This window comes from Pholcus phalangioides, unplaced genomic scaffold (genome assembly GCF_987345545.1).
Source record: "Pholcus phalangioides strain wild (caught in Gottingen) unplaced genomic scaffold, Ppha-v1.0 ptg000017l_1, whole genome shotgun sequence".
Lineage (NCBI taxonomy): Eukaryota > Metazoa > Arthropoda > Arachnida > Araneae > Pholcidae > Pholcus > Pholcus phalangioides.
This window is the reverse complement of record NW_028301610.1, coordinates 5,872,622-5,896,125: the sequence shown is the minus strand read 5'-3', so window position 1 is coordinate 5,896,125 and position 23,504 is coordinate 5,872,622. Positions and strand designations below refer to the sequence as shown.

Sequence of the window (23,504 nt, the reverse complement as noted above, 5' to 3'; positions counted from 1 at the left end):
TGAAATTTCTGGCGGGCAGTAGCCCTTCCTTGTGTGTGCCTGATTCTATGAATGATTTTTAAACTTGTTAGTTGCGGTGTCCCGTCAGTCTGCCCAATAAATTATTTGACCAACCGCTTCCATCTGAAGCAAATCCACAAGATCCTATGATCTTGTTATTTTCATCAGTACTAGTTTAGATACTTTTAGCTTTTTAAGTATCTAATGTTATACTATTGAAATTTATTATGGGCATAAGAAATAGACTAAAAGGGTTTTTTAGATATTAAGATTTTCTATGGACTCGCAAAAATGCTAGGGGGAGTTTAAAAAATTTGTTAAAAGTTCTTTCATTGATGTTGCTTGGAGAGAAAAAAAATGATCCAAATTTATTTATATAAACGTCTTTCATATTTATTGGCTACATATACGTTTGAAATCAAATTGCAAAACCAGCAGTGTGGTTTCTTACAAAGCCCATAAACAAATTAAATTTTGTTTTCACCCAGAGTTGAAAAAAATTCTTTATAATACAAGACTTCATACTAAGTCAAAAAACAGTTATATTCTGCATCAAAACAAAAATGAAAAAATGTTTTTCCAACTTCTGTGAATCAGAAAACATTTCTGAAGATCAGATTTTTTTAATACTGCATATTTTGATAGCAGATCGGAAACTAAAAAAAAGACGACTATATTCTCTATCAAAAATGTTGGTGTTCTTGAATTAAAAGAACTTGACATTAGAACAACAGTTATGGCGATAGAAACGGAAAAACTTGACTAAAACTGGTTCTTATTTTAAAGAATGATGAAAATAAAACACAGTTAAATACATTAAATTCAATATATACCTTGACTTAATTTTTGAAAGAAAAATATTTTAGTGCTATCAAAATCAGGGTAGGGTTAAAAAATAAAACTCTCTTTTCTTTGATTATGCATTTATCATAGAATAACTAAACTTGAGAGGAAAAAATGTGCTTCAATTCAATCTGTGGGTCAATATTTGAACATAAAAATTTCATGTCAATTTTACTTTTACATATCAATAAAAATAAATCGAAAGAGATGCTTTTAGGTATTTATGGGCGTTCTCTTTATTTTAATCTGAAGAGCAAGGTTGCAGGTAGGGGGATCTGATCCTGGAAGGGCACCAAAGTAAATGCTTGCACTAGGCGACAGTAAAATTTTTTTTCTACTTACGGCCATGAGATGAGTTGTCCCTTTTTTACATATCATGGGTACTATTACTTAACAAACAAGTGAAATTTAAAGTTATCCTCAGAGAAATACAGTGGACCTTGCCAAAATATTTTGAATTTTCCTTCGCAGTCATGTAAGTTTTTCATAAGATAACGGCCTAAATGCAGATATGGAATTTTTCATATACACCAGGTCTTACAAAATTTTCAATTTCAAAGTAAATGTGGTTCAAGTTCTTGTTTTTATAAGCAAGCAATATTCTCTCTAAGCTGCACAAACAGCAAAAATGCCTCTGCACACAAAATTTTCATGTATACATCATTTGCGTATGTGGTAGCATCTGAATACCATGCTGAGAAAAGACAAGTCTATGCATGTGACAAAAGAAAAATTAGAATACGGCTTCTGTGAGTGAATGCTTCTTCATACAAAAGTATTTCATACATACAATTCACCTTAAGCATAATGTGATCTATTGCATGCAGCAGAAAACTTTTCTCTGGTCTTTAGGGGATTTCAAGGACAGATGATTCTGGGCTAGTCTGAAGTTTGTGCTACTACACACAATAAAATTCAAGAGACCAGATCAAAAACTTACCCTCCACTGGATCTGGACAGGTTCCACTGCATTTATTCTTTTGAATGCCAAATTTATTTTTTCATTTCAACATTATTAGTGAAAAAGCATTTAAGAGCACGTGAACTGATTCTTATTGAGAAGATGTATAAAATAAACATGATATGAATTTTTTGAAATAAAAGCTCTGCTTTTGATATCACATTCAATCTTTATGAAACAAAACATAAATGTTAAATATTCTGAAGTTTCAACAAACATCCACTAAAAGAATTTAAAAACCTTTACACATATAATACATAGCTTACAACAAAATTGGGCGCAACAATCAATTTGGACACATTTAGTCTCACACAATTATGGAACATAATATATAAAGAAATTTACTGCAATGATCACTTTTAGCCAATTGCTACGGAATTTGCTATCCTTCACTCATTGCCAAGAGAGCATTAATGGCAAGATCTTTATCACCATTATGACTTTCAAGTACGGATCTTATGACATCCTCTTCCAAATTCGGAAACATTTCTTTTATCTGCAACAAGAAGAAATAACCATACGTACAAAAGATAATGATGACTATTAATATCGGAAAGAAAACCAATTCCTTAGAAAAGTACTTTCAAAAATATATTCTAATGACATCATATTTACCTGATCAACATCACTATCAGCTACTTGCTGGGGTGGTTGTTGAGGGGTAACAGGTGCTGGCACACCAGCAGGATAAGATGTATAATCTATAATACAATAACATACAATTGACATTAAATCACTTGAGTTTTGATTAAAAACTCTGAAAGTGTGAGATAAATACTCTTAGCCGTTAACTGGCATTGTGAAAAAACTGGTGTCGTGGGGTCATTTTGACCTCAGCAAGTATTAATGCATTTTTAAAAGTAACAAAAAGAGTCCTCATAAAAGCAATGGGTTTTTTACATGACTTCATTCATTTATCAATTAATTCACTAAATATTTTTTTCAAATTTCTTTAATTATTTTCTCAGAAATGGTCTTTTAATTAAGACACATTCCAAAAAAATAGAGGGTTACATGACTTTTGAATTTTTAAATTTTTTAAATGCAACTTTTATTATTAAAAAACAAGCAGATATGATTAAAATATACTCAGAAAATAAAATTTGCTAATTAAAATATTATTTGCTATATTTTCACAAGCACGGAAATTAGTCTTATTCTAAGTCGGAAACACAGTACTTGCAAACACCATGACATGTTGATCACACAAATCTTATGTACAAAATTCACTAAGAACACAATCCTCATCGCGGATATTCTATGTTTCACCATTAATTTGAAACCATTATCGAAAAAATTGACACTCTTCCGATACGCCATTTTGATCTGAACACTCCGGCCATATCAGACAAAAAAAAAGACGCAAGTGCCATGGTGGGGTCATTTTGACCTCACAGATCAATGATGTAGAGGGAAGAAAAAGTAGAAAAACATAAATTTGTCGAACACGTGTAAACAACTAGCTTGAAAGGTACTGAAAATAAGATGGTCCAGATGCATTTCTTTCTTAAGGGGCGGCAAGATGAAAAATGCATGCGACCTATCCCTAGGGGTATATGGAATAGCTTTGATATAAAATATTTTGCTTACTTGTTGGTACATATGGTACTCCAGTTGCTATATAATAAGGCGCTGGCATGACAGCTACAACAGGTTGTGATGGGTACACAAAAGTACCAGCTGGTATAGGCTACAAAACATAAGAGATACATCTTAGTCAACAAAGAAAGTTTATGTTTTCACATAAAATTAAATGGGGTCCAGCAAGTATCAGACTTCATCATTGAAATAATTAATTCATTTGAAAAGAGAAATATTTTAACACTGCTTTCAAAAAAGGAGATTTAATTTGTGAGATTTTCTTGAGATCTTATCATATTATTGATCTTAAAATTTTTCCTCAACTCCTAGAAATGTTCTATTTTACATAAATATCACTATCGGAAGAGTGATCTCTACTAAGATGATTTAGAACCAGTCTTGAAACAATAATCAGGCAACATCAATAATGGAAATTTATATGGTGTATCTTTAAAAAGGAGGCATTTTTTGGATATTTGATCTTTTTTAGCAACATAAAATTGTTTATAAAAAAAAAATATGCATATTCAGTTGTTTGAAAATCAATTCTTGGCAAAGTCAGTTTATTCTGCAGTCCATTTTTGCACTCATTTAAAAAAACAACAGCAGCAATACTAAGTGAAAAAAATTACATTAACATTTGTTTTGTCTAAGGCTGGTATTACACTACAAAAGTTTGATAAAAATTCTTTTATAAAACTTGAAAAATGTAACTAATAAGCACAACTGTTACATTCGAGCGAACTTAACTGATCCGGCTATTGGTTGAATTTTTCAAGTTTCATAAACGTTTATCAAACATTTATAGTGTGATGCCGGTCTAAGAAATATAATTAATGAATGTTTGAATTTTCATTTTTCAGAAGTTTTTTCAAAGTCTATTTTCGGAAGACAAAACCAGGGGGGGGGGGGAGAAAGGTTAGTATAGTGATTTGTATCACTATTCATAATAAAAAAAACTACAAAAATCCACAGAGATGCAATAAAAAAACTGGAAATGGTTTTTGAATCCAACATATGTAAAAATGGTTCTTATATACATTCAATTAAAAACTGGAAAGTCTGGTCCTGTCTTGTTACAAGGATGTTCAATAATCTTTATTGCAATGAATCATTTTTAAAGTTTAAATTTTTCATAGTTTATAGGAATCAATCAATCACACAATGTATTTTGAATGTAAAAAAATTGTTTTTTATTTCCTCTACACAAAAATAATAAATATTGATACATACTGTGTAGGTAAGAACTAAATTGACAAATCCTTCTTTTCCATCACCTTGGCGACCATTTAGTGGTATCCACTCATCAATAGTTTCACCTCGAAAAACAGAATCCGGAATAGTATAGTGTGCCCAAGCAATCTTTTCGTCCAATGTAAAAGCACACTGCAAATAGTTGATAGATATCAATAAAGACTTAACTCTTTGGGGCTAGGTGGGTTAAAACTGTCCCACCTTTTGCTTAGCTTTTTTATGCATGGTGGGATATATTTTAACCCACCTCAAAAAGTTGAAGTTACTCAGTCATATAGTTTAATATTTTATTTTAAGTTTTTCATCCAGTTGGCAATGCTATGCTATAAAAAAGGACTTATTGAAATGTTATTTTTTTTTATTTTGAGTAATGTTTTATGTTAAATAATCGAAATGAATGTTTTTTCCATTTTTTTATAATAAAAAAAATTCTGTGCAACTAGGGTTTTCATTTTCTTTAAAATCGTGTGCCTCAAAGAGTTAATATGGAATTGAACTCCTGAAAAAATTTCTTTTCGTCAAAAACTTTTGTACGACTACAACCAATTAAATATTTGGGTATTTTTTTATTCAATACATTCACATATCAATTGGCGTTACACTAACAAAAAACATTCGTTAAAAAACATAAAGTAGCGCTCAAAAGTTTTTTCACAAATGTAATAATGCCAGCTCATTTACATGCCCTGACTTAGACATATGTAAGAATATGCATAAGCAGAAGGAAAATATTTATCAGCACCTGTAGCTGAAATTTATTTGTTTGGTGTTAGTAAGCTTTTATTGTCTAATTTTTGTTTTTGGATGGATCAAAAGTGTTTTGACAAATATAGTTCAATCAAATGTAGAAGTATAATTAATTCTTATTTAAAATGAATTTATGGTAGGATTATGCAGAATGAACAACGTAAAGATTATATTTGGTGGAATTTTTTCTGCAAAGCATAATTAAGGTTTTAGGTATGGAGTTCAAGTGGCAAGTGATTTTAGTATTTCAAGACAGTTCATAAGCTTTTGGAAAAATGTTTAATACTCTCAGGAAAGTGTAAAAAGTAATTTTCTTTCAATATGACCAAAGACCATAGGATAGATAGAGCAATCAAAATGCAAGCAAAGAGATGTCCTCAAAATGTCCACTAGACGAAAAACCTGATGAATTTAAAACACAGACTGAATGTGAGTATATCTCTTGTTAAACGATGGCTGAACATTATGAGCTTGTTTTGTCCTCTTCTAAGTGGAAAAAATCATTTTATAATTACAGAAGGATGAGGAAAAGGAAGAATTATCCCAATCTTCCTATTGACATGAGAAACAATCCAAGTTTCAAATATATTACACATGAAGTATTACAGGTTTTTATATAAGGTAATTATTAAGATATTATAGGTTCTCACTGTTAAACATGAAAGTGGAAGTGGGAACGTGTGCTTCTCTGTTGAAGATATCAGTCCTCTTTAATTTCTGAGAAAAAAAAACATAAGGGACAGGTGGATAGATTTCATTACAAAAATGCATTTCATAACCACATGCCATCCTTAATGACGTGGCTCACGCCGCTATTACTGATATTCCAGCAGGACAATGACAGTAAATATAGCTCAAAAGCTATTGGACATTGCCTGAAAGGCAACAAAATAATAGCATAGCTGCCAAGTCTCCCGAATTTTTCGGGAATCTCCCGAATTTTATCTTCATCGCTCGATCTCCCGAAAAGTTCTTAAATCTCCCGAATTTTTACGAAAATCACAAAAATCCCTAATTGTCCCTAAAAATTCCCTACTTCATTAAAAAAAAATCCCTGCTTATGAAAACAATCCCTAAGGAATTTCTTGTGGAGCATGAAGCCTCTTTTTTTTCCCCTTTGACGTCACACGTCGTAAATGGGGAAATTCCCTTTTTAAGGAAGTTTTACAAACCCTCTGATGGTAACAAGAAAGTTGTTTGCCTTATCGTGCAGGGAAATGGCTTAGCAGCCAATAGTCCTGGATAATAATTCAAGATTATAGTGACGCGCATATGGTCAAAATTTCTTATGTTGAAGTTACGTATGTGCGATATAACAAAACATGAATACTAATAAGCAAAAACATATTTAATCAATTTTAAAGATACTTATTCCGATGAATTTCCTTTCATCAAACGTTCCAGAAGAGGGCTGACTTTTCCTTTTTGTACAAGTTGTGTTACGGACATAAACATCGGTCATGGAAAGACTGCCATCATCAGTTGTGAAGTGAAAAAAAAACATCAAGCAAATGTCACAAAAAGTCAGTGTTCTTCAAAAATTGACGGTGTTTTCCTTCATCTTCCGATGATTTTGGGGTCATTCGCGGAGAATGTTTGTTCACAGCGTTTCTGATTGAACACAATATTTATTTTTACATCATTGAAGTTTTGGCCTCCAATTTCACTTGTTTTTTGCGTAGGAATTTTATTCCCAAGGGTTTAACTTCCATGTGTGTAAAATCCCTATTTTAATTGGACTTCAGTTTTTGAGTAGGGATTTTATTCCCTACGCTTCAACTTTTATGTTTGGAAAATCCCTATTTTATTTGGAAAAATCCCTATTGTATTTATTAGGGAGTGGTTTTAGCATAAAATACAAGTGTGTGCGAAAATCTCCCGAATTTTCATTTTCAAAAGTTGGCAGCTATGTAATAATTTTATGGGTGGTTAAGTCAGGGCTATAATTTTAATACCATCAAGCATTTATGACTTGAGATTGATAGATGAGTCAGAAATTATGTAAATTTGATGGTTTTTTCAAGTGTGTGAAAAAAAGAATGAAAAAATACCCGCTGACCATGGGACTAATTCATTTGGTCAATACAAAAACATGGCAAGTAGTTATACAATCCAAAGGTTTTCTAATAAACAGTTGACTCATTCTACTTCATTATAATGCCCATGACATGATGGATTTGACTATTTATTAGTTGTGTGCATTCTTGCTTGTTTGTGTCAAAAGACTTTTGACCCACCATAAAAGTCATTAATTTTTTCTCTGATTTTACAAAGTTTACATAAGAAATTTTTCGCTTTGTTTGTAATGAGATTCTGTATTTGTGTTTCATAGGATAGATTTCATTAAAAAATTCGAATACGAAATTAGTAGACAAATTTATTGTTGTCAAAAGACTTTTGTGAGCACTACTTTATATATTTATAACATAGAAACTTTATTGAAACGTTTGCAAGCATTAAGACATCAACAGAAATTATTTCCAATAAAATGAAACAGCTTTTAAATATACGATGAACTACGAAACACATAAATATTGATTATTTGGAAGAGATACCTAAGAATATAAAAGAAATTTGGAGATTTGCATGAAAGCTTATTGCATCGGTTAAACCCTCAAACTGCCCCCTATCATCATCAGGATGAGCGTAGTAGCCTAATCAATTATCCTGATCATTTGAATTGCTTTTTTTAGATGAAATTCTTAAGATGGTATATAGATAGAGTTTTATTGTCATCTATTTTTTCTGAAATAAAACTGAAAAAAAGTAATTTTTTTCCTTGTTTAGAGAAAGAAGCAAATCTCCAACTATTTGCACATCCAAAGGGTTAAGCATGCAAATATTATTTTTAAAATGCTTAACTTTTAAAAGAAAAGAGAATGCTAATAACAATAGAGGAAAACCTGAAAAATTTATTTGGTTTTTAATAAATTAATATTTAAAAATAAATGTGAAAAATATATACTCACCTCATCAAATATTTCTATGAAAATTGAATTTACTGATGGAAACAAAAAGCTAAAACACAATGAGGAAGAAAATTAATAAAATAAGAAAAGCTATAACTTTTAACAATCATTAGAAAATTCATGAATATAGTACTATAGTAATTTTTCTCTTGAAGTGATCCTGTAGCCGAAAGTTATAATGAAAATGCACAAAGAAGGCATCTGAGAGATGCCACAGAAGCATTATAGGATATAGTCCTATAAAACAGGTAATATTAAGCACATATTTTAGTGAACGAGTAGAGGTCAAAGCAGATAAATTATATGTATATTCTTAAATAAAATAAAATATTTTCCTTTTAGAAAAGGTATAGGCCTACTCATGAATGGAAGATAAGAACAACCCACTACTTAAAACTAAAGATTATGAATGGAGAAGATAAATAAAATGTTTCAAATTCCAAATAAGTAAAGTATAGCAAAATAGAAAAATTGATTTTGATGGAATATTCCAGGTAGGCAACTGATATATTGAAACAGATTATCTCACTTCCTTCTCAAAATTCTAATGACATTTGAGTATCGTTTCAATTTTGATACATGTACTGCAGAAGAAAGAACAAATGACATCTGAGTGAACTATAAAAAGCTCCAAATGGAAAAGAATCAAGTTTCTCATAAATAATCAGTGACATCTTGTCAGTTGAAGCAACCTTTTGTCTAAAACTAGTTTTTCTTTTCTTTCCTACTCAAATTTTATGCACTTTCTTGTAACAGGACTGAAAATTCCTTTTTTTAATAGGTAAAATTTTGTTCTATGTAACTAGTGCAAAAAAAGAAAAACAGTATACAATGAAACCTTGATATAACAATACTCTGTGGACCAAGAAAAGATATCATTGTAGAGGGAATGTTGTTATATCAAGAGGCAGCAGTTTGAAATTAGAGTATAGACATTTCCAAACAAGACTTCAAAAAAAAAATCTTTGCAGAAGGATTTGTTGTTATATCAAGTATCATTGTAGTGAGGTTTTTTGAGCAGCTGACTATGTTGGTTGATAACACATATCTGAATCCACTTTAATTATAAGACGACTTGTCAACAATTACAACATGAATTTATTTACAAAAATTCACAACACAAAAAGACATTGACATGTTATATACACTGACACGCAACAACTGCATATCATTTTTTCTTCTTTTGGTCGCTCGGCAAACGTAATCTGCGCAGTCGCTTTTAACGCCAAGTGCTATTTATTTTATTTATTTATACAACATTGTTTGATCGAGGCCTAAAGTGTTGGCAAAACTCTGCCACAGCTTCACTGTATCCACAACCATGTCTGGATAGAAATGCTTCTAAAAAAACAGCTATAAGAGGGGGCAACTGCCCCAGGCAGAAAAATTTAGGGGGTGGCAGCTTTAGGTGGGAACAAGGAACATAATTATAAAATTACCAAATTTTAAAGTTATGGAGGTGGTAAATATCCCAGTTATGTCCTGAGTACGGTGTGACCATGACCTGTATATAACAGGAAAGAATTATTTTTTCATAGTATTTGGCTAACTCATCATTTTGTCAAGTATGCTAAGAAAGGTCACTTTGAAATTTTTTAATCATTAATTATTTTATTTAAGGTGAGTTGTGCACTCACGTTAAATAAACGTTTATTTTTAAAAAATATGGTCATTAGCTATAAGTGAAGGAGAGACAAAAGTTATTCTCACTTTGAAATAACATTAAATTTTGTGTAATGCATGCAGACTGTAATGACAGGAAGCACTAAATTCATTCCCAAAATCACTGGCTATCACTGACATAAATGATTTTTAAAACATACCAATGGAACACTTTATTCCATCTGGGATTTTTGGCACCATTGTGGTCAGTATGTGTTTCATACACAGTATGTCCAATACGAAGACGGACATATGGATCCATTCGAGTCATTCCATAATTTTTTGTTAATTTAGCCTGAAATAAAAAGTAGTAGATGTATGCATCATAACAATAAAAAAATACATGCTTTGTAGAAAACTGTGAAAAGATTTAAATGGATTAATCACAGGGTATGAAAAAAATGATTTAAAAAAAACAATTGGATTTTGTTTTATTTAAATCAGTTTTTTTATATTAAAATTAACTGACCGCTTATTAATTAAAACACAGATCTTGTTAATCATTAAGAATGCATATTTCAATATCACCTGCTTTTTTCTCCTAATAGCTCAAATTTAATTAAGCATTAATGAATAAACTACAAATAAACCATAAGCAAAAAATATGAACACCAAAAATCTGTGTTTATGTAACATGAAAGATCATTGAGCACAAATTAACTTCATGGATTAACTTTTTTTGTAGGGAAAAGTGCTTTTATTCATAAAACCCCTCCCCCATTAAAGTGAATGAGTGGTGGCAACTCAGTATCATACATCCGGTGCAGCCATCTCAATTCACTAGATGTACAACCATCTAGTGGCCGTTCAGCATCAACAAAATAAAACAAATTCTGTTGGCAAGATTGTCTCTTGCACAATTGGTGGATGTGTTTCCGACTTGCATGATGTTGCTTAATGTTTACACATTTTTATTCTTTCACAGATTTAATGAGTTTTGGTAAACAAAACGAGCAAACTCAAAATTTTAATATGAAAAGTAAAGTCGAAAGCCCAGTGATATCTATATTGGTACAACATCTATTATTATTTTGAATTGGCAATTAGGGCAAGGCTTTATACAGAAAATTATTCCTTTTTTTAAAAATCTCATGGGAACCCTAGTGCCACATTGCAATGCATTGAAAATAGTGCAGTTTAGCTCCCTATGTTTTCTGCAATGTTTTCATGCACAAAATCTAGAAATAGAGCAGCTTTCTTTCTGCACTGTATCTAGGGATTAAGTTCAAGTCTATATTTACCCCAAAGATCTTCTATACTTCTTTTAATCACATATCAGTAGCATGCAAACCATACCAGGTTACATTCACTTCAATCATTGAATTTATGTAAAGAAAAACAATTTACATTTTGTGATTTAAATCAATGATTAAAAAAAAAACAAGTAATTTCAATCGGCATACCCTGATTAGTCATACACATATTTTTTGTACATTTAAATCAGTATAAAATGTGCTATGGCTTTGTTCTTTCACATAATATAATCAAAAACTTAACAGCTCTTAATGACTACTAATTCACAATATCATGATTACTTTACAAAATGAGGTTATTCTTGATGAGAAATAATAAAGAAATCAGAAAATTTACTTCTATGATGCTGATACTTAAACGTCCAGTGACATTAGCTGGAATAAAACTACCAGAAAGCTGTTGTTGCAAAGCAACAGCAGCCTGCTCATCATTAGCTAACTGTTGTTCATCTGTCAAAGGAGTAACACGTAAAAAATCAGGTGGTAAATCACCAACCATAACCTGAAGAAAAAACAGAAAAAAGTTGTGATGAATAAACTCTTAATAAATTTAAAAAAACCCAGTTTTATACATAAAAAAACAACATTATGGAAATACGAAGATTTCCTATCAAGATAGTGAGGTGGAAACACTATGTAACAGAATTTATTGGCATATTGCTGTAAAGACAATTTGTAATTCAGGAAACAAATTTGTTCGAAAGCTACCTATATTTTACAGTAGAGCATCAATCAACTTGGGGTAATTATCGGTAACAATTAGAATATAGACTGGGTCGCATTCTTTACCCCTGAAAAAAGTTTAACCTTTCTTTCTGCCATTAAAGAATAACAGGGCTATATTAACCAAGAAAAAAAAAACATGCTTTGGGCATCAAACGAAAAGGGGCACCACAAAAGAAATCTAGTAATTTTCCCCCTTGAAAACCTCCCCTCGTGTTGGAGTTACCATCTGGTCTGTAGCATGAACATAGATGATGACTGCCCCGTATCGAGACAACTTCGACACTCCTCCGGTGTGTTAATTGAATGCCTTCCTCTGAACTATCATGTCACGATGTTTCCCTAAGGAGGCTTGAGAACTTTTTAGCAGTTTCGAGCCATAAACACCCCATCTGAATTATTCTCTCATATATTCCAGAAGTTGGATATAGAATATATAAATTCTAAATTTTGACAATTTTTACTACTGACCTTCTGAAAAAAAAGTAAGATTTTTCTATGATTTTTTTTTCTCAATCTAATTATTAACCTAGTACAGTACCAACAAAAGAGATATTTTGTTTCATAAATAGAGAGTCCATGCATAGAAACATTTGAGAGCACAAAGGTACAAAAATTTAGGATGTAGGCTACGTTGCTTACAGTCTCTGTAGTTCATTTTCTAATAAGACAACGTGTGTTTGCCTACTATTAAATAAATTTTATCTGAGGTTTAGGCATAGGCAGAGATAGACATGAACAGCTGAAGGAGGGCATGATGATGACACAAATTTATATATATGCATATATATACATTAGATCAGTCGGCTCCGTCATTGGCACTGGGGGGAGCATTACCCCGCCATGCCCCCCCCCCCCTCCTGTATCTCCACCCATGAGTTTAGGCTGTTTGCAACTAGTGTTGTTAATATTCGACAGCCTATACCAGAGCGGTTTTTTGAATTTGAATATTCAAATATTAAGATTGCAATCTTTAATTTTATTTGTGGCAAGAAACTCTTGTTTTTAAACAAGTAATAACACTGTAGAGCTCATATACAGTGAATCCCACTTACAGTGTTTTCCAAAAAATCATCATGAAAAACGTTGCAGGAGAGAAAATGCTCTAAATGCGAAATTTCGATAAGTGTTAATAAAAGTTAGGATTACAAAAATAAATCGTACTAAGCGACAAAACTTTCGAAGTGGGTACGTTAAGCAGAATATACTGTAGTAATTTTACATTAACCTACATTTTCAAATACAGTTCTAACATGTTTAAAAATGTTTTTCTTTATTTGTGTGAATTCCAGTACTTGACTTCTTACTTCTGTTAACTTACATTAATTAAAAAAAAACATCAATAAAAGATTTGAAAAATGATGACACTCGAAAACAATTTTAAATTAACAGATGATAGTATAAAATAAATTATTTTAATTCTCTACAAAAATATTTTTAATTTTTGATCTTGGGGAGGGGGAGAAGAGGCTTCTTATAAACCCCCCAAATTTAGCTTTTGGTGAAAATCCGGGTTTGGAACCTGCGATTGTGCAATGATCATTGGCTAAAAATGGGATTTATTTCAAGTTGGCTATTTCTTTGAAAAAAACTTCTGGTTCCACAGCAATCACACAGACCTACAACACAAATATGCACACATTAAACTTCAAATGCACGCATTACAGTTTGGAGGATAGATGCAGGGCCGCAACTGGGATGGGAGGAGGGACCGGTGAGTCTAGTGTCCTGGGCTCTGGACTAGGGGGCACCAAATTCACCCTTTATAACTATTTCTTCTACATTACATGGGGGCGCCAAAATGTGTGCTTGCCCCGTTTGAGAAAGTATCTAGTAGTGGTGCTAGATAGATGGCACTTCCTACTGAACACAAAACATGCCAAATGCTGGGCACACACACATAAGCACTCTCTCAAGTTTCTCCAACACAAATCTGACATAGCTCCCATATTCAGCTGTGAAAATATGTGGCAGTTGAATGGCGACAGATCAGTGATGGACCATCAGGGAGGAAAAATAAAATAATTTTACCAGGAAAACCAAAGTATGAATAGGAAATCAGAAGATGAGAGAATCTAATTTGCTTTAAATTTGATCAGAAGATATTGAAAATGCTACGATTTTAACGAAATGTAAAATCATCAGAAGGAAATTTATAGATTGATTAATTAGTAAATATATAAATGTGTGCCTCCAACTGTTAATTGAAGTGGATCCTGCTTATAATGTTTTTCAAAAACAGTCATAAAAATGTAAACAAGAACACTTTAAACGGGAATACGAGAAATAATTCACTGGGCAAATAAATTGTCATTAAACACTAGGTAATTATTTTTCATAGCGTAGATAACATAATAGGATTACTAGGTAAAAAAATTAATACTCAAGTTACAAAGAAACAGATAACACTCCTTTGTAATTTGAAACTTAAATTTCATCATACAAAAAATCCTTATTACCATGTATTCCAAGAAATATATTACACATTCTGTAGTTGTTTTTCTGATTAAAAAAGTGATTAATTTAAAAGCTGATATTAATTAGTAAGGGGCTTGACAAATCCCAGGTGTTAAATTGCCATGAAAACTAAAAAATCAGTATTGGTGCATAAAATTTTCTATTTTCGATTGCTGGACTACCTTTCAGTAATCTGGTCACCCTGGTACTGAATTAGTGAGTCTACTGTATTGCAAATGCAGAGAAAGGGTGGCTGGGAAAGGGGAAAAGAATGGAAAAACTGCTCTTCTCATATTTTTCGCTTAATTTTTTGTACACTATATTAACAATAATACCAGTTTTAGAGATTTATTTCTTGTACTTTTCAACTGTATATTGTCCAAATTTGTTTCCATAAGCCTAGGCTTATACAGTATACAGTAAACAGGCCTATATACTTTCCATATAACTGCGGGTATAGCAGTCAACACAGACATAATTACCACTGTTGACTACTGTTTGAAAATAAAACAAAATATCGCATGAAAATCACATTCAAAAAGTCATTCTGAATCAACTAAAACTTCCCACTTTTATCATCTGACAAAAATACAGTGAAACCCCACTACAACAATACACAATATAATGATAATCACTCTACAGTAATATTTTTCCCCGGTCAGTAGAGTATTGTTAGGTCAAGGTGTTCCACTGTGGAATAATCTGGAACAGAACAACCGGTCTTAATAATATAAGATCATGACCCCCCCCCCTCCCACATCCTTCAGTGATACCTGTAGGCTAAAATTATTAGAGCAGCTCTTAGACCAAATCATTTAACAGGTCCCTTAATTTTATAGAAAAATTATAGGTTACAAAAACTAAAAATATGTAAAGCTATCTTTGCAGCTTTCCCCCACTACCAGTCATAAGCCCTATCAACCTCCCCTACATGAATGTCACGGCTATGACCGACGAAGATATTACATAACTTACAAACTAGAAACCATTTAATGTTTTAAGATTGCATAAATTGTTTTAAAACGCAGATACATAGGGCACCAATAATTTTTCGATAACGTTAACATTAATCCCAGTAATAATGGCGAAATACTGTATTTTTTCATTATGAAGAGTTCAACTCAAAAGCATAGGAATGAAATTGATTATTAAGAGAACAATAATCATCAGTAATCTGATTAAAATCGTCAATATCATTCGGAAAAAAAACCGTTGCAAATGAATTATATACCACAACTATATTCCTTTACATATTGACTGCTTCAATATTTGCTTAATAAAAGGATTTGCATGTCGATGAAAAAAAATACTCTCATACCCCTTTATGCCGATCATTTCTTCTTGATGACGGATTATCATCATCTGTTCCGGACGCCATGTTTGTTTACCAACTAACAGAAACAATGTAATGGGTTGCCAGATCACGAGGGGTACAAACGTTTTGTGATCAAAAAATTGAAATTAATCAACCACGTGACGTGAGCAAAGATCATACACAGTTTTTTTTTCCGGGTGATTCGAATCCCAGCTAGACCAAAGCGCTTTGAGCTGAACATTGAGCGTTTGTATACTCTTGAAATTGAATCTAAACTCTTATTACCCTGAAATTTACTCTGGACCAGCGCTGGACAATAGGGTGGAACGAAAAAAAAAATTTTGAAATTGCTATTGTAATAGAATTTAAAATATTCCTTTATGTGAAGAAATACCATTCCTAATTTTCCCCCTCCCCCAAAATTCAAACTTCTTGAGGTTCCTCATCGCCCCTAAAGTTTTAAGCATGTGTGAAATTCTGTAACATGACACAGCGGAGGAGGCTTTCCTATTCCCCTAAACACGTGATTCGTTCAGTGACCTCGATGTTTCCCCCTTGTTTTCAGTATTCATTTGCAATCTTACCCCTCAACTGAGAGGGTGTATAGCAGTCAAAATGATGACCAGAAAGTTTTATCGTTGTGACATTTTAGGAAATCCTAAAGAGTTGGATTCTCGGGTTTTGCTCACCTATGGCGATGTTATGCTTTGTTATTTGCTGACTCAATGCAATATGAAGGCACAAAAATCAAGGAAAGATCCAGCTATTGCAGACATTCTTGAAATTATCGTGCCAAAGATAGAAAATATTTGAAAAACTGCTTCAATTCCTACGGTTTCTCACCAACGGATATGCAAAATTTTCAAAGACTTTTACTGTAAATACAAGAATCTTCAAAAAATTATGAAAGCAAGGAAAGATTCACAAACTTTGAAGTTGAACTTGAAATCTTTTCAATGTGAAGCACGGAAATTGTTTGACATTGCAGCATGCAAATGTGATTTTGAAGACTAAGTATGACAATGTTGAGAAAGGTCTCAAATTTAAAGCAAGATTTCTTGCAAGATCAAAGAAGTACCAGTGGCGGATTACCGCACAGGCGCATGAGGCGCGCGCCTGGGGCCTCGGCAGAGCGGGGGGCCTCCAAATAGTTGTATGCTTCATCCTACATATGAATTTACATGCGCATCAACAAATCTCTTGAACTAAGTACAGTATCTGCTCTCCCTTTTTTTTTTAACCGCAATTTTTTTTTTTATGTATACTGTACCTAAGAATTATGGAAGAAAAACGGGAACTGAAAGAAAAGAACAATTTACAAGACGCAGCTCTCAAGGGCCAGTTCTTCCCCGACAAAGAAAGAAGAGAAAGCGATCATTCAGGGAGGGTCATTTTCAAACAGTATTTCCCTAAGGGCACAAGCAGGAGGAGGGGTGAGAATAGCAGGTCCTAAGGCAGCCTTCTGTCTGTCCGAAATGAAAATTGGAGTGAAGGCATAAACAGATGTCTCATTCCACAGTATTAAATGCTTTTATGGGCGCCGATAATACGACAGCTTTGGTGTAAGCTTTTGTATACAGTATAATGGATGACAAGATGGCTATCGGCAAGCGGCGACATCGACAGGAAGAGACAGTCGTAAAATTAAAATGAATGTAGTAGAGCTCTTATTGTGATTTTGTCCCCCACTTGTTTGAATGAAATACTATAAGCTGGTTCAAACAACATATACATTTGCGATCTATGACTGGAACCATACGACCATATGACAAAAAAAAGTGGGGTTTGAAATGAATGCTGAATGACATGCATTCTGAATCACGTGATTTTTCTGTTTCTCTTTTAACACTCCCTCCCCGGCTGAAAAAAATCAAGGGGGTTTCTTTTCCTTCTTTCTAAAAAAAAAGAGCTACATTTTTGGATTGGTCAAGGAGGCTTGGGTAGACAACATCTTTGTGTCAGACCGAAAAGTGTTTATTGTTAATGTAATTGTAATGTGTGTTATTGTAATGAAAAAAATTTTCATGCCGATCCTCAAGATTTCCTTTAGGATTTAGATTGCAGAATCTCCAAAAATAACGGTAAGCAAAACTAAAAATATATAAATTATCTGATAAATTTTTATTTGAGCATTTCAATTCAACTACAGTAGTCTCTCGAGAATTCGGTCGTGCTCTAATCCAGCACGTCCAGTAGTCCAGGATATTTAGGTGGTGTGGTGTCACTTTTCTCCTGATGCCCTAACCCCTTAACACGTTCTAATATTTCTTAATTGCTGATCAAGTCCTGACTATGTCTTTGCACGAAATTTCATATATTATTTCAATGGGTTTCTTCAAAGTTAATCCAGCAATTTCGGTAAAATCTGGCACACCGTGGTCTAATACGTACCGGATTAGCGAGAGTCTACTGCAGGGGTCTTCAACCTTTGAGGCATAGCAGGCCATATTGAAACATTTTATAAAGTACGCGGGCCACAATGTTATACTGTGGCATTTTTCGTTATTAAACAAAACGGGGGGGGGGGCATAATATAGAAGATTTTTATTCACTCTGAATACAAATAATATAAAGGCAAAGGCCACAACAGGCAGAGTGCCCAACGAGGTGGCTGAAAGAGAAAATAATATAATAATATATAATTACTATTATTATATTAAATAATATATATTTAATATAATAATAGTAAAAATAAAATAGAATAAACAAATAAAAAATAATAATTTCTAAAAAAAATTTTTTAAATAATTTCTTTCATTGACAATAATTTTAATTCATTCTGAACTAATTTCTTCCATTAAAAATATAATTCTTATATTTACTCTGATATAATTTCTTCCCTCTATTCCCTCTACTGAAGAAATGTTTTTCTATTAAATATGATCAGTATCTTTATATCAAATCAAATATATTATATTTGAGATATTATCAAATCTTTATTAATCAGTAATATTAAATTACTAAAACTATGACGGATCTCCATTTTTGCCGTGTGGCTGAAGGCACCAGGACGGACATCTTAGATTACTAAAAATATGATGCAGAATTTTACTGTGATTTTTTTTTTAATGGGAGTATGATTATTTTTCATCTAGTACCAGAGAATATCATTATATTTCCTTATCTTATTTTTGTGTTTATGGTTTTGGTGATGCAAAAATAAAAAAAAAGTTATGATTTTCATAATATTGTTCATTTTAGTGAACCATCTCGTTCTTATTAGGGCCAAAAGGGTGCAGTGGTGGATAAACACAAATTTGTGGGTGGGGGCGGTGGTTGTGACAATGTGTTCAATTTTTCAGGACGGTTCTGATTTTTTTTGGAAAAAATTCTGAATTTCCCCCCTTTTCTAAGCAAATTTATTTTCTTGGTTTGTTACTCAGTCAAAAACGTAGAAAACATTTTTTTTTCCATTTAATTTTTCTGCTCTCGGGGGGGAAGGGGGGGGGTTGACAGTCCCTACCTTTAATCCGCCCCTGATAGGGGGGCCTCCAGATCAGGTTGCGCCTGGGGCCTCCCAAAATCATGATCCGCCACTGAGAAGTACACGCAAGATGGCCATTGGTCGAGTAGATGTCCTAACAATGATGAAATTGAAAAACAATGAACAAAGGAAAATAGTATCCCGTTTGAAGTCATCTCAAGAAGAAACAGTGGAAACTAGGTCAACCACTGAAAACTCATCTATATCCAACGATTCTGACGTAAGTGATCTATATGAGCCAAAATACAGTTTACCGTTATCATTCCAACAGTTATCATTTCCATCTACCAGTACTGAAACTGGTCCATCAATCGGTGCCGAAGCAAGTACTTCATTTGCTTTTGAAGTTCTACCATCATCCTCACAGATGGGAACTAAATTACCAAATGTTGCTCTTGCTTGTGATAGAACTGGTGTGTCTGATCGATCAGCTGCAATTATTGCAAATACTGTGCTGGAAGATGTTGAGTTATTGACGAAAGAGAAGCCAAATATGACAATAGACCGGATGAAAATAAGGCATGAAAGAGCATCACAGAGTCCTTTTGCAGGATAAAATTCCTAGAACAAAATGTGCGAGGACCTATATTTGATGGTAGAAAAGATAAAACCTTCGCTAATGTCAAAGAAGGTGATTCTTTCGACAGAAGAACCATATCTGAAGAATACATAACTATATTGCAGGAACCCGGGTCAATTTATCTTGATCACTTAACTCCAAGAAGCAGTAGAGCAAGGGATATAAAGTCATCAATCCTAGACTTTTGCAACAAGATTTTGATACGAAAGAATTGACGGCAATTGGATGCGACGGGACTGTTACCAATACTGGTTATAAAAATGGTGTTATCAAATTAATAGAGAAAGAAATAGGCCATCCCTTTTGCAATGGCTTATTTGTCTTTTTCACTTCAATGAGTTACTTCTAAGGCATCTTGTGAAGCATCTACATAGATGTTCCATCAGTCCATATGAGCTTCAAGGTGATATCGGAAAAAGTTTGGAAAATTGTGAAAGATTACCTATATTGTGAAATTTAAACCAATCTCTAATAACCTTCCGATAATGGACAGTGACAACAGTGATTAAGTGCAGATCAGAGATATCTTGTGGAAATGGTACGGGCAATAGAAATGGGTGATTTACTTGCTTCGTTATCACACCGTGATCCAGGTAAACTTTCACATGCTAGATGGCTAACGACAGCTAACGCTATTTTAAGGTTATACTCTGCAACAGAAAAGCCCAATGAAAATCTCAGCATTTTGACTGAGTACATAACGAAACTTTACGCAGCAATGTGGTTCAACATTAAGATAAAGTCATCGTGTGTGTGCTGATGAAGCAAGACATTTGTTCAATTTAGTGGAGTTATCAAGGTTTTTACCGGACAAAATATTATGCGTCATTGACCCAGTTATTCAAAGGAACTCTTTCTACGCCCACCCAGAGAATTTATTGCTCTCATTACTCTCAGATAAGAATCTCATTTACAAAGAACTGGGAATCAGGAGAACTCTAAAAATTGAAAATGAAGGATTGTCAGAAGTAGAAATCCGTATATTCCATGTTCCGAAAATAAACTTTTCTGCTAGCACTATTCGGAACTAATTGCATGTGATCAAGTGCGAGTGACTGAGCCACCTATTATAAAAAATCAGGAAATGGACCCACAAAAAATTATCTGAATCTGCTTTTCCATCTATACCGAAATTTCCGTCTCACACAAGCAGTTGAACGGTGCGTACGACTCGTAACTGAAGAATCTCTTGCTGTAGCAACAACCGAGAGTCGTAAGGCTTCATTCAAGCCAGAATAAAATCAAGGAGTACTCTTCCATCGTTTGAAAAAAAACGGACTGTTTTGCAAAAAAGTGAAATGTAATAACAGTGTGATAACAGAGGAAGCAATAGATGCATTCTCCTGACAGCTATATCGTCAAACTATTTTTTCCTTTGTTTTTTTTTATTTTCGAACATGGTTATACAAAACTGATTTTAATATATATATATACATACCACTCCCCCCCCCCCCAAAAAAAAAAACAGGGTTCAATCACTATATTCTGAGTGATTGAAAAATTCTCCTTTCAACTGCCATGACAGCTGCAATGCTGCATATTTGCCTGTCAGCCATTACTTATATATGAAGCTCTTAACTTGGCAATATTATTCTGGGTATGTATATATACATATTAAAATCAGTTTTGTCTCATATATGTACTGAATAACTTTTAAATTAAGTGTTTTTCTTTCTTTAGAAAATGTTTTTTAAAAATCCTCAACTTCGTTTATGTTTAAAAAGATTTTTTATAATGTGTACTTAAAAAAGTCTTTTTGCTCGACCTTTAGGGCTGTGAGGAACCTCAAGATATTAAAATATTTTCCTAGATTTTGGTGCGAGTATAACTTCTTAAAACCAAGGCATCTTTTAAATACTAAGGCAACATCAATGTCCAAAAAAGTGAAAAAACACCCTTTTTCGTACCACCCTACTGGACAATTCTCCTAAAAATTTAACTGGCTAGTTGAGCATGAACGACGCTCGTTATAAGTAAGGTGACCATAAGTCTCGTATTTACCGGGACAGTCCCGGTTTTTTACGTTGTTCTTTCTGTTCCAACTTTTTTTGAAAAAAAATGTTCCGTTTTTTAAACAGAGTTTATTTTAATTTGTTATTTTTATCAAAAATGTTGACATAGGTAATTTTTATAACTCAATAACAATGAGTTGATGAGCTTGCATTATTTCCAGTATATATATTTGCAGTATTATATTTATCCAGTATATATGTTACGGTAAATCCTAGGTTTTACCAAGTCGAGTTGGTAAAAGCCCGAAATACGATTGAATACGTATACATTTCGGGTTTTTACCAAGCACTTCGGTAAAAGCTGACATTTAGTAACTTTCATAAAAATTGGTAAAAATGCGAATTTTCTAATTTTCATAAATTTAAAAGCTTGTCCAATCACAACGATCCTGATGCTAATTAAGATCCTAATTAATTATCTAATTAGTCATTCAAATTCGTAAAAATTACTAAAAATGCAATTTTATAATTTCCTTATTTTAAAAGCTTTTCATTTATCAATCACAACGATCCTGATGCTAATTAAGATCATAATTAATTAATTAGTTCTAATTAATTCATTCCTAATTAGTCATTCAAATTCGTGAAAATTACTAAAAATGCGAATTTTATAATTTTCATAAATTTTGAAGATTTTCATTTATCAATTACAACAATCCTGATGCTAATTAAGATAATAATTAATTAACTAATTAGTCATTCAAATTCGTGAAAATTACTAAAAATGCTAATTTTATAATTTTAATAAATTTGAAAGCTTTTCATTTATCAATCACAACGATCCTGATGCTAATTAAGTTCATAATTAATTATTTAATTAGTCATTCAAATTCGTGAAAATTAGTGAAAATGCGTATTTTATAATTTTCATAAATTTGAAAGCTTGTCATCTATTAATCATTGCTATCCCGATGCTGATTGAAATCATAATTAATTAACTAATTATTCATTCAAGCTCATGAGTTTTTCTAATTTCCCGTACGCCATCGAGTGCACATGTTCCGGATATTTTACTTATAATTGGCAGTAAACTGTAATTACAGCTCATTTCGGGCTTTTTTCACCTCGGCAACAACCAAAACCAATCGGGAAGTTTTGGAAAAATATGTTATTATACAGTTGTGATATCAATCGTAATAACTGTAATTTACAAATTCTGAAAATGATTGATTAGGATTGTCTTGACAAATTCATTGAATTTAATATATAGTAACTTTGCCAGCTAATGTTTTTCGAATAGCCAAAAATATTATTCCTATTAATTATCTTTAAATTAATTTCCAATCAAAGTTGGTTCAAAGAATCATTCTGTAAATCATTGTCATTCCTTAAACAGCTTGGGTTCCAAGCGCAGTTGGTAGGAGTTGTTCCATTTTATTTTCTGCAATTTTTGGAACTGATAGAAAAAATAATGTGGGATTAAAAAAGTCAGCCAGATTCGATATCAAATATCAATATTCACTTGTCTGAAAAACTATCCTGTATATGATACCTTTTTGAAAAAAGGAAGCAGACAGTGTTATCTACTCTACGGGAAGTTTTGAAGCTCTTTTAAAGTGTTCTTTCTTCTAGATATTTTGAAAGGCCTCATATGAGTCATTATCTTATTATCCCCTACGTGCGGCGGCTCGAGCTTATCCGCCGCCCGCGACCATCGTGAGAC

At 32.7% G+C, this 23,504-nt stretch overlaps 1 protein-coding gene across 1 annotated transcript; it reads right to left on the bottom strand.

Annotated features, from left to right (window-relative positions):
- Window positions 1-1,250: 1,250 nt before the first annotated feature.
- Window positions 1,251-16,236, bottom strand: LOC149072153 (toll-interacting protein B-like). The gene is made up of 8 exons (XM_089246183.1): window positions 15,769-16,236; window positions 11,608-11,772; window positions 10,179-10,312; window positions 8,356-8,404; window positions 4,619-4,771; window positions 3,395-3,494; window positions 2,420-2,505; window positions 1,251-2,300 (listed from the first exon to the last, which is right to left on the bottom strand). Exons 1-8 carry the CDS (start codon window positions 15,826-15,828, stop codon window positions 2,187-2,189), a joined length of 861 nt encoding a protein of 286 aa, XP_089102309.1. The 5' UTR covers window positions 15,829-16,236; the 3' UTR covers window positions 1,251-2,186.
- Window positions 16,237-23,504: the final 7,268 nt, after the last annotated feature.

Bases quoted from the DNA above. Each gene is read 5' to 3' on its own strand.
- LOC149072153 (XM_089246183.1), bottom strand. From the start codon at position 15,828: ATGGCGTCCGGAACAGATGATGATAATCCGTCATCAAGAAGAAATGAT. The intron at 10,313-11,607 runs GTAAATTTTCTG...TTTTTATTTCAG, and splicing joins TAAGTATCAGCATCATAGAA to GCTAAATTAACAAAAAATTA. The intron at 2,506-3,394 runs GTAAGCAAAATA...ATTGTATTATAG, and splicing joins AGTACCATATGTACCAACAA to ATTATACATCTTATCCTGCT.